This window comes from Melospiza georgiana, chromosome 33 (genome assembly GCF_028018845.1).
Source record: "Melospiza georgiana isolate bMelGeo1 chromosome 33, bMelGeo1.pri, whole genome shotgun sequence".
NCBI lineage: Eukaryota > Metazoa > Chordata > Aves > Passeriformes > Passerellidae > Melospiza > Melospiza georgiana.
This window is the reverse complement of record NC_080462.1, coordinates 281,054-292,855: the sequence shown is the minus strand read 5'-3', so window position 1 is coordinate 292,855 and position 11,802 is coordinate 281,054. Positions and strand designations below refer to the sequence as shown.

Sequence of the window (11,802 nt, the reverse complement as noted above, 5' to 3'; positions counted from 1 at the left end):
GGGTGGGCAGGGACACCTGTGGGTGTGCAGGGACACGTGTGAGTGTGCACACACACGTGTGGGATGTGCAGGGACACACATGGGCATTCAGGGACACCTGTGGGTGTGCAGGGACATGTGTGGGTGTGCAAGAACACCTGTGGGCATTCAGGGACACATGTGAGTGTGCAGGGAGACTTCAGCGTGGGTGTGCAGGGACATCCATGGGTGTGCAGGGACACTCGTGGGCCTGCAGGGACATGTGTGGGCGTGCAGAGACACCTGTGGGTGTGCAGGGACACACGTGGGCGTGCAGGGACACCCGTGGGTGTGCGCACACATGTGTGGGTGTGCAGGGACACGCACTCCTGTGCAGTGTCCACCTGCAGCGAGGCGCAGAGAGAGCGGGAAGCGGGGAACAGCTCTCTCACAGCCATCACTCCCTCCTGTGGGTGCCCCCGTGCTGTTTCCCCCTCCAGCCGCTGGCCCTTTAAGAGCGGTAATTCGGCGCGGTCCCTTTAAGGCTCGGCCGCCCTCTTTACTGCGGGCCGGAAGCGCGTGGGCACTTCCGGTGCGACCTCTGCCCGCTCCCAAGATGGCGGCGGCTCTCCGGTGCTGACGCCGCCGGTCACTTCCGGCCCGGGAGCGGCCATGGGGCGGCGGGGCCGGCCCGGCCGGGGGCTCCGAGGGGCTCCCTCCCGCCGCCGTCAGGTGAGCGGCTGCCGGGACCGGGGCCGGGCCGGGGCGAGGCCTGGACCGAGCCAGCCGCCGTGCGGCACGGCCTGACGGTGGTGGTTTGGCCCGGCCCGGTGCGGCGTCGGTGCGGGCGGCGGCGGCCGAGCGGGGTCTGGGCAGGTGTGGAGGCGGCGCGGCTGGGCGGGAGGGCGGCAGGTGGAGGAGAGGGGGCGGCTGGTGAGGGGCGCGCGTAAAGCGGGGAGGGGGTTGGTGTGAGCCCCTTTGGCCTTGAAAGACCCCGGGACAGAGGCCCGGAGGGTCCCGGGGCGGGCGGGGAGGGCCCGGAGCCCCCTCGGTGAGACCCCCGGGGCAGGCGGGACAGGGCTTGAATGGCGGCGGGGAGAGGAGCTGGAGGGTCCAGGACCCTCCTCGGGGCAGCGGGGAATCCCTCCCCGGGCTGGGCGGGAGAGCGGCCGGAGCCCCCCGGGGCTGCAGGGACACGGCGGCTCGGGGACAGCGGGGACACCGAGCCGCGGGGCTGGGCACGCGTCCGGCCCCGCAGTGACCTTGAGCGGATCCCGGACCGAGCTGTGCCGCTGTTCTGTGCCCCAGAGCTCGGCCGAGCTCCTGTGGTCGGAGGAGGGGGTCTCACCCGGGGTGGGATCGGGGGGTCCTGCCCCGGGCCGGGGGTGCTGGGGAGGGCAGTGCTGTCCCCAGAGCGCCGCTGCCACAGCGCTCACGGAGCCGCAGCTGTGCCGGGGTGAGAGCCGGGACTGCCTCCCTGGCGGGATTGGATCCCATCCTACCGCGGGGTGAGTGTGAGGGGCGGATTTAGCTCGGTGAGCTGGACGTGAGGCCTTAGCTCAGCTCGGTGAGCTGGATCTGGTGCCTCAGTTCATCTCAGTGAGCTGGGTGTGCTGAGCTGGATATGGGGCCTTAGCTCAGCTCAGCTCCATGAACTGGATCTGGTGAGCTGGATGTAGGCCCTCAGCTCCATAAAGTGGATGTGGTGCCTCAGCTCAGCTGCATGAGCTGGATGTGGGGCCTTAACTCAGCTCCATGAGCTGGATCTGGTGCCTCAGCTCAGTGAGCTGGATGTGGTGAGCTGATTGTGGTGTCTCAGCTCATCTCCACGAGCTGGATGTGCTGAGCTGGTTGGGGTGAGCTGGATGTGGTGCCTCAGCTCAGTGAGCTGGATCTGGTGCCCCAGCTCCATGAGCTGGATCTGGTGAGCTGGTTGTGGTGCCTCAGCTCAGCTCCATGAGCTGGATGTGGTGCCTCAGCTCCATGAGCTGGATGTGGTGCCTCAGCTCCATGAGCTGGTTGTGGTGAGCTGGATCTGGTGCCTCAGCTCAGCTCAGTTAGCTGGTTGTCGTGTCTCAGCTCATCTCCACGAGCTGGATGTGGTGCCTCAAGCTCAGTGAGCTGGATGTGCTGAGCTGGTTGTGGTGAGCTGGATGTGGTGCCTCAGCTCCATGCGCTGGATGTGGTGTCTCAGCTCAGTGAGCTGGATCTGGTGCCTCAGCTCTATGAGCTGGATGTGCTGAGCTGGTTGTGGTGAGCTGGACGTGATGCCTCAGCTCCATGAGCTGGTTGTGGTGCCTCAGCTCAGCTCCACGAGCTGGACGTGGTGCCTCAGCTCCACGAGCTGCTGTGGTGCTGATAACCCCAAGGTCAGCGTTCCATCCCCAAGTGAACCATTCTCTGCAGAGCTGGCCCTGCTGGGCCCTGTCCAGCTCGGGCTGTTGTGTGATTCTGTGCCCTTGGAGGTGCCAGGGCTGGCTGCACGGGGTTCCCAGGCTGCTGCTGAGGCATTAGCATGCTGGGCAGGGCACATCCCTGCCCGGGGCACACAAAGCCCTGGCTGTGTTTGCCAGCGAAGCATCCTGAGCTCCAGCTGCAGCAACGAGCGGTTTGGGGACCAGACTGACAGGGTGGCATTAAAGGACATGAACTGGGGGGGTTTGTACTGAGTTCTGTGTGTGGGAGACTGCCCAGATGAGACAGCAGGAGCGGGGATGCCCTGCTTGGCACCCCTTGCTTGCATTTCCAGGCAGAAGTTCAAGAAATGCTGTTTGTGCATGGTGGGAAGGAACCACTGAGGGGTGGTTTTGGCACAGAAGCTGCTCCAGAGTTTAAGGATGTGTGAGCTGTGGTGTGCTTGTACTTGTTTTGGAGGGCAGGTCAATTCTCAGGAGATGTAACCATGACTTTTATATCAGTCTCTCTAAAATTCCTTGAAAGATCATCAAATCTTAATGAGTGTGATGGGATCCCTGAGCAAGGCCATGGTCTAAATTTCTGGGAGATTAAATGCTCTGAGCAAAATGAATGCTTTTCATGTTGGCAAAGAAAGAATTGCAGCCATGCTGCTCATCCCTGGAGCTGCCAGGATCCCTTCCTTTTTCCACACAGGAGGGACTTTGAGTGCCTCAGAGCCAAGGGGTTAAAGTGGCTTTGTCTAATTCAGAATGAGAGGAGTTACTGGTCAGAGTCCAGAGAAAATACAGCTGTTTCCTCAAGAAGTTGTGGCTGAAATTCTGAACCCAAAGCACATAAAACTAAATAAAGATCAAGGAATTATTATTATTGTTGTTGTTTTTGTTTTGTTTTCCATATTACAGTAATGAGAATGTTTTTTACAGCCCTTCCCTTTCCTTTGTGGGGAGCTCAAATTCCATGGTGGTGGCAGAGGAATTTGGAGTATGGACTAAACCCTCAGGCTTCACCAGGGAATCACATTGGCTAGAGTTCTACTTTAATTTTTTTTAAATGACATATTAAGCTAGTGGGACTCCTAACAAGAACCAAGTGGTGTTTTCATAGGTGCTGTGCACAGATAATTCCTGTGCAGGAAGCTTTGTGTGTCAAATCATGTCAGTATTAGCAAACCCAGTAGGGCTGTGAGTGTGACTACAGCAATCCAGGCTGGGGTGTTTGTTGTGCCTTGGCTGCCAGGACAATTAGCTGGCAGGGTGAAGTGTAGTTCTCTTTACAATGTAAAAAAAGTGGAATTTTGGGTGTTTTTAACTCCCCTGTCCACCTGCAGGAGCTGTGGTAGCCTGTAATGCTGTTTTCTCCTGTTCAGCAAATATTTTGTTGGCCAGTGGGCAATGAAATGGTCACTTAATGGGACACCCACCCCTGATCTGCCTTAATTTCATAACTGCAATTTCTTCTCTGTGCCAGAGGTAAACAACTTCCAGTTGTTTTGTTACTGTGTTTCTAACAGAATGTCTCTGGCCTGGGTGAGTTCTTCATCAATCCTGAAGTGTTGAGACATTTCCCTCAGAATCCCAGACTGGTTTTGTTTGGAAGGACCTCAAAGCTCATCTCATCCCATGGGCAGGGACACCTTCAACTATCCAGGTTGCTCCAAGCCCTGTCCAGCCTGGCCTTGGGCACTGCCAGGGATGGGGCTCTGTGCCAGAGGGAACACCTCAGAGGGAACAATTCCTTCCCAATATCCCACCTAACCCTGCTCCTGCTCAATGGGAAGCCATTCCCTGTGTCCTGTCCTGTCCCAGGTCCCTGTCTGTCCCTTGAAGCTCCTGTAGGCACTGATGTGTCATGGTAAAAGTGAAGTGCCCCCAGATCAGTGTGTGCTGCTGGCTGCCCATCCCTTTGAGCTCTCACTTGGTGGTTCTGTTTTCAGATCAAGGTTTTGGCTCCCTTGTTCCCGTTCCTTGCTCTGGTTCTGCTCTCCAGCAGTTCAGCTCGTGCACTGCCAGTGCCTGGAATACAAGTTATGGTCCAGCTGCAGTCCAGATCATTTTGTCATTCCATTATTTAATCTGGAGTTAAGTGGAAGGGTCAAATTAAATCCTACAAACACTTTTCTTTCAAAATTCAACATGTCTTTTTACTCTTTGTAAACAGGTTTTGCACAAATCCAGCGAGGGTGTGAGCTGTGGGCACGACCAACAAGAGAGCACAAACCCTCACATGCATGAGGGCACCAGGGCTCGCTGGCACACCCTTTCCCAAAAGTTCAGCCACCCCATTTTTTTTAAAATTTGATGTGCCTTACTGGCAGTGAGCTGCTCCATGTTGTTTTGGGTGATTCTCTGAGCTGTGCTTCTCCTGCTGCCTGGCTCTGTGTGCAGGTTTCCCTTAGCCCAAGCTTGGTTAATCGTGCAGCAAGTTAATTTACTAATTACAGCAGCTGAAAGTACCAGGAGCGTGCTGGGCCATGGTGATGAGCTGCAGCAATTGGGGCTGGGGGAGGCTGAAGCAGCCCCTCCCTCCTCATCCTCCCCATTCCACAGCCAGCAGTGGAAGGGGGGTTATCAGCCCAGGAGCAGCAATGGAGTGTTGGAATGGAGGGTGAACTTTGCTCATGTAGCTGACAAGCAGCTCAGCAGAGAGATCCTGGGCTGTGATTTAACCCTTTCTTTTCAGGATCTTGGTCATCAATGTGGAGACTCTACATGGCTGTCTCGCCTTGTTTTCCCATTGTTGTTCTTTTCTTCTCATCACCCTCCAGCTTTAGGAAGATAACAATGGAAGTGCCCAAAGAAATGAGTCTAATTCATGCAGGGAATCCAGGAACACAAAAGGACTTGTCTCTTTCTTCTTTGTACAGATCCTGGAACTGAAAAGTGACGTCCTGACACCTGGGAGCACGACAGGCCTGGAATGACTGGGGAGAAGCTTCTTTGCTTGGCCATCCCTGATCTTGCGTGCCCATTAAAAGGTGTGTGTGCTGCTCATCTGCTTCTGAAAGCACAGGAGCTTTGCTTTTCCCCAGAGCAGCCTGGGCTGTGCTGAGAGCTGCTGCTGGGGCTCAGAAAACAGCCACAGTGACATCTGAAGGTGTCACCATCAGGCACATGGTAGGGCCTTGCCTCTGGAGGTTACAGTCCCTCAGTGCTGTGCAAGGCTGGCTGTGTGTGACCATGTTCACAGGGGGACCAGGATGAGGGAAGAGACGAGGATCTGACTCCATGTTTCAGAAGGCTTGATTTATTATTTTATGATATATATTATATTGAAACTATACTAAAAGAATAGAAGAAAGGATTTCATCAGAAGGCTGGCTAAGAATAGAATAAGAAGGAATGATAACAAAAGCTTGTGTCTCGGACAGAGTCCAAGCCAGCTGACTGTGATTGGCCATTAATTAGAAACAACCACATGAGACCAATCCCAGATCCACCTGTTGCATTCCACAGCAGCAGATAACCATTGTTTACATTTTGTTCTTGAGGTCTCCCAGCTTCTCAGGAGTGTCGCAGACATTTCTCCACAGAAATCCTTTCTTTCGGATTTCTGTGTCTTCGGGAGGCCAGAGGCCTCTGAAGAGAAGGTAAACAATTATTATCAGCTTCTGGGGAATGCAACAGGGACACCTTGATTGGCTCATTTCCTATGTTTATAATTAAGGGCCAATCACCAGTGCAAGCCAGGGGACAGAGTCCTTGGCCACAACTTTGTTATAGATTCTTTCTATTCTATTCTTAGATAGCCTAGCTGCTCTGCAAACCTCTCTCTATATTCTATTAGTATAGTCATAATGTATTATATATAATATCTTAATAAATCAAGCCTTCTGATCAAGATACAAGATTCACTGTCTCTCTGTCACCAGCTGCGACCCACTCAGGCGCGGTAATACAGGAGGGAAAATCCCAAGGAAAGGATTTTTCAGAAAATGTCATGGCTGTGTGCTCGAGGAGAGTCAGCCAAGGGTGAGGTGATGTGGGTGGCCGTAGCTAGCGGGGCTTTGTCCTCTACCCAAGGGCTCTCTCATTTCAGGTGCCAGCACTCGCAGCCAGCTTGCTCAAGGCTGGAAGGCTGGGCCTGCATCTGCTCTGTACCTTTGAGGGAAACCTGGACCTGTCCTGCCCGCCCCCGAGGAGCCATGGAGGACAAACGCAACATCCCCATCATCGAGTGGGAGCACCTGGACAAGAGGAAATTCTACGTCTTCGGCATTTGCATGACCATGATGATCCGCGTGAGCGTTTACCCCTTCACGCTGATCCGCACGCGGCTGCAGGTGCAGAAGGGCAAGAGCCTCTACAACGGCACCTTCGATGCCTTTGTGAAAATCCTGCGGACAGAAGGGGCGGCCGGGCTCTACCGAGGCTTCCTGGTGAACACCTTCACGCTGATCTCGGGGCAGTGCTACGTCACCACCTACGAGCTCACGCGCAAGTACGTGTCGCGCTACAACAACAACAACGCCGTCAAGTCCCTGGTGGCGGGAGGCTCGGCCTCCCTGGTGGCCCAGAGCATCACGGTGCCCATCGATGTGGTCTCCCAGCACCTCATGATGCAGAGGAAAGGGGAAAGCATGGGCAGGTTCAAGGTGCAGAGCCAAGACGGCAAGCGGCTGCTGGTCTTTGGGCAGACCAAGGATATCATTGTACAGATTTTCAGGGCTGACGGTTTGCGAGGTTTCTACCGGGGTTATGTGGCCTCGCTGCTCACTTATATTCCCAACAGTGCTGTCTGGTGGCCCTTCTACCACTTCTATGCTGGTAAGTGAAAGGAGGTTTGAAATCTGTCTTATCCCAGGAGAGCCAGGAGCCCCTGGATGAACTCTTGGTGCTGTGGATTCAGCGGGATTTGTTTTCTCTCTGGGGGTGGGAGCAGAATCTGGCCTGAGCCAAGGAGCTGCATCTGGCTGTGTGGGAGTTCTGCAGGTATTGGGTGGAAGTTTAACAGAGCAGCAGTGTTTCATGCACAACAAGGGGTCCAGGTGCTATAGAACTCCAAAATGGATGGTTCCAAGCAAGTGGGGCTTTATGCATCTGCTTTAACTTTCTCTCCCACTTAACTCAAGTAGTGCCTTCTCCACAGGAGTGAGGAAGGCAGAATTTTGGAGCCACCATGTAAGTATAGTTCATCTTCCAGTTCATGTGAACTCAGGAATCTCATAGATGGCAAAGGGACTTTTAGAGCCACAAATCTCATGGCAAAACCAACAAGGGCTAAATCTTCCCTGGATTTCTGTCAGGTTTGCTGGATTTGCTTCAGTTTTGGCAACTTTAAAATTGGCACTGAGTCTTTTGATGGAAAACTGCACTCAGCAGGAAGTTCTTTCTCCCTAGCTCAGTTCTTGTACTCCTTGGGGTGTTTCCAAAGACTAAAGGTATTGGCCAACTGAGGTTTATTTCCACCTTTGATGATCCTTTAGATTTCTGCCCTGCAGCTTTGCACATGGTTTTTAGGAGCCTGGTTACCTAATTTCTGCCAAAAGGTGGTGGCAATGAGTACTTTGGGTTTTGCTGTACTGGGCCTAAAGTACATCTTGGAGAATTCTTCAAAATCCAGATGTCTCCAAGGTGCTGTGTGCTTTCCAGAGTTGTGGTAGCTAGAGGAAATATTGGTGCTGCATTTAAATGGCAGTGGCAGCCTGTCATGTTGGTCTGTGCTTTGTGGGAGTGCTCCCATCAGTGTCCCTGTCAGCTGTTCATAAGACCAAAACCCAATGTACTAACTGTAAGATTTTCATGCCCAAGGGGCTCAGAGGAGGACAGGTAAGAAGAGGCAGCTGATATGGAGAAACCAGAGCTCTCTCAGCTTCCAGGTGTTTGCTCTTTCCCTGTCTTCTCAGTGGGAATTGAGATGGTGGGAAACATCAACCCCAGCTGTCAGTGAATCTGCTCTGGCTGCATTTCCCAGTGCTCTGTCCCTGGAGCAGCAGCTGGGGTCCCTGAACCCTCCTTGGGTTCAAAGGACACTGCTGGCCCTGATTCCAGTCGGTGTTCAAAGTCTCAAACAGAGCTGCTTCCGTCCCTCCTGCCAGCCAGGCTTCCTCATTGTCCAAAAATGGGGCTTTTGAACACTGTTGTGTCCAACTCCAACCAATGAAAGTGTGGGAGATTCAAATCCTATTGGCCAGGCAGCAGGAGCAGAGTGAGGAGATGTGGGATCAGCACTAACCAGGGTATCTCCTGGACACTGTGCCCATTAGTGACAGCTTTCTGTACAGATCTCTGCTGACTCCTTCCAATGGAGCCTTGTCTTAAGGCTTCCTCCACCTTCTAAAGAGAGTGGGGGTTTTCATGCCCTGTTTTGGGGGAGTGGAAGCTGATTCTGTCCAGTTTGCCCCACAGGCCTGGGGGGCTGTGGCACAAAGCATGGGGAGAGTCCTGGAGCCAGCAGTGTGATGAGTCCTGCTCCCTGTGCAGTGCCAGCTTTCTGCTTGGTGTAGGAAGCACCACTTGGAGATTCTGCAGGCTGGAAATCAGGGATTCTGCCCACTGCAAATCAGCTGGAGTTAGGGGGTGGGGTTAAGGAAATTATAAACAACCACTGAAAGTCTGAAACTTTCCTCTCTCTCCTGTTCCCAGAACAGCTTTCAAGTTTGACTCCTAAAGACTGCCCCCACCTCCTTCTGCAAGCAATATCAGGGCCCCTTGCAGCTGCCACAGCCTCCACTCTCACCAACCCCATGGATGTGGTGAGGGCTCGGGTCCAGGTAAGAGCTCAGCCTGTTTGGCACACAGCAGGGTGGGGTTCAGCCTGGGCTCTCTCATCTCTGTGCTTTCAGGTGAGCTGTTTCCCTTCTCTCCCTGGGCCTTTCATCCTGGGTAGCAGCTGCTTAATTAATTAACCCTCAGCATTAGCAAGAGGAGCCCGGGCTGGCAGTGCCAGCCTGGCCTGCTCAGACAGGCTTTCCCTTCAGAAAGGGAGAGGTGCTTCCTGCTGCCTCCTTAGGACTTTGTGCTTTCCTTGCTGCCCTCCTCAGGGAGTTCTGGAGACCAGACCAAGCCTAATCAGCCTGGCTGATCTGTTGTCTCCAGAGCGTTCAGTTGCAGCAGAGCCCCAGAGCAGCTCAGCATGGAGTCTGGCAGCTCTGGCAATGTTTGTTCTGGCCTTGCAGGTGGAAGGCAAGAGCTCCATCATTCTCACCTTCAAGCAGCTCATTGCAGAGGAAGGTCCCTGGGGGCTGACCAAAGGCCTCTCTGCCCGCATCATCTCGGCCACTCCCTCCACCATCGTCATCGTGGTGGGCTATGAAACGCTGAAGAAGCTGAGCCTGCGCCCAGAGCTGGTGGACTCAAGGCACTGGTAGAGGCAGCTGGGGGAGGAGAACCTTCCTGAGACCTCTCTGAGTTTGGACTCTTGCAGGGGAGAGCCTGGGATGCCACGCAGCTGCTGCGCCTTTGTCTCCGGCTGGTTTCACAGCACAAGGCAGATGCAGAAGCAGCTGCACTTCACCTCTTTAGATCTGAGTGTCATGCAATGGTTCTGCTGCTGGTTTTGCTTCAGCTGTGACCTTTGGCAGTGCTCCTTGCCTGGAACAGTCCATTCCAGGTGTGTGAATGCATCCTGGCAAGTTAGTAATTCCTTTTTTTTTTTTTTTTTTTTTAATTAAAGACTTACTGGCTTAAGCAAAAAGCCAGTTTATTCTCTTTAAATTATTTTCATCTTTGCCAAACTTCCAAGGAGTCTCACAGCCTGCAGCAGGACCCTCTGCTGGGATGTCTCTAGTGGCAGTTGTGCTGTGGGAAGCTGGAAGCAGAAAACAGACAAGTGACTTTCTCCAATTACCTGCTTTTATTTCTAGAAGATGTGAGACAAGAGTAACCTGCAACCACTTCAGACTTGATTTCCTGCGTTTTGAATAGATCTACATACTTGTTTTGTATATTCTTGGAAAATGTTCCCTGTCTCTCATCCTCCAAACAGCAAGCTGGCTGACAGCAAGTGAGGAGCTGAGCTGGCTGTTTGGAATTAGCTGATGGCAGTTTTGACACCTAACCTGTGTTTTTAATCTGTTGTAATTTAATTTTTTTTTTTAATTTTAGGGAAGCTTATTCTGATTCCTGGGGTACTGAATGGTTGTCCTGTGGCCTCGTTCAGTGTGTCAATCCTGCATGTTCAGAGTGGCTGTGGCCACTTCCCACCTTAGTTAGTTTAAGCCCAGAAATGCAGTTTGGAAGTGTTTGATCGTGGTGCTGCCAGCAGCTGGATGATAACTGAGTGGGCTTTGAGCTACAATTAGATGGGGTGTGGGGAAGGAAAAACCTTGTGCTGGCTTTTGATCCAGTTCAAACCTGACAGGCATGTTTATATTGAATAAGAAGTGATGGTTCACTTCATGAGTTTCAATTCTGCTCTTCCAGTTTGGGAAGGGCAAGGATAATGTTTTGCACAATTGCTGGATCAGAAGCCTGAGCTATGGCCTGTGTATTTTACCAGGTGAAAACTTCAGGGGGATGAAACCAGAGGCTGCTTTTTGGGGAGGGGAGGGAGGGGGTTGTTTGACTGCACTCTGCTGCTCTTGGTGGTTGAGATTTGCCTTTCATGCTGCCAGCCCACACGTGGTGCTTGTCTGGGGAGGTTTGGGGTGCACCTCCATCCCCCTTCTGCCATAACCAGGAATTCTGGTTGAGGTGTTGATCCTGCTGACCCGTGGCTGTTGCTGGGCTCCATTTGGCTGTCTCTTCCCGAGGGACTCACCAGGTGTGGCTCTGCCCTTCATCCCAGTGATGTCCCTGCCTGCTGGAGATGGAGAGTGCTGCAGCTGCTGCTGAGGTGGGAGAGGCTTCTCTGCTTGATTCCAAGGTGCAGTGCTGTGATGGGGCTGTGGGCAGAGCCCTCTTCATGCCAGTTTTGTTTCTTGCAGTGCTCAGAAAGGCACTGGATGCTGGAGCCACTGGTGGAGTTGTTGGAGCAGCACCTTCTGCACCTGCTCCAGTCACCTGTTTGTTGTTTAAAAGTTGACACCAGTCGGCTCTTGCTCTAATAATAGATTCTGCTCTGAAAAGCAGAACAACAGCACCCCAAACCACAAGGCAGCAGGATGTTAACACTGATATATGAACAGGAACAATACGATCAGCCTCTGCCAGGTGCAGCAGGGCCAGTCCCAGTGTGCAGAACAGAGGGGTGGCAGCACCAGTGTGGGGAGACACTGTCAAACTTAATGTTCCTCTCGTAACCAGCAACGTTCTTGACAACTAATAAACTTGAGAGACCTTCAGTTTGGTGCCTGCGTTTGAAAGCACGTGGCTCTCCACGCATGGGGAGGCTGCTGCTTTTGTCGTGTCACAGGAAGGGTTTCACCCTTAGCCTTTGGACTAGGAGAGGGACGTGAGCTGCCTGAGAACTCAGTGACTGAGGGAGAACCGGCTGGAGCACTGGAATGCCTGCAAGCAGCCGTGACCCAGAGCCGCGGGCTGGCTCCTG

The 11,802-nt window shown here is 53.4% G+C and overlaps 1 protein-coding gene across 1 annotated transcript; it reads left to right on the top strand.

Moving 5' to 3' along the window:
* The first annotated feature begins 584 nt into the window (after positions 1-584).
* Positions 585-11,596, top strand: SLC25A44 (solute carrier family 25 member 44). Its single transcript, XM_058042708.1, has 5 exons — positions 585-690; positions 5,240-5,350; positions 6,412-7,139; positions 8,958-9,085; positions 9,491-11,596. The coding sequence occupies exons 3-5, from the start codon at positions 6,518-6,520 to the stop codon at positions 9,680-9,682; spliced, it is 942 nt and encodes a 313-aa protein (XP_057898691.1). The 5' UTR covers positions 585-690; positions 5,240-5,350; positions 6,412-6,517; the 3' UTR covers positions 9,683-11,596.
* The last annotated feature ends 206 nt before the right edge of the window (positions 11,597-11,802 follow it).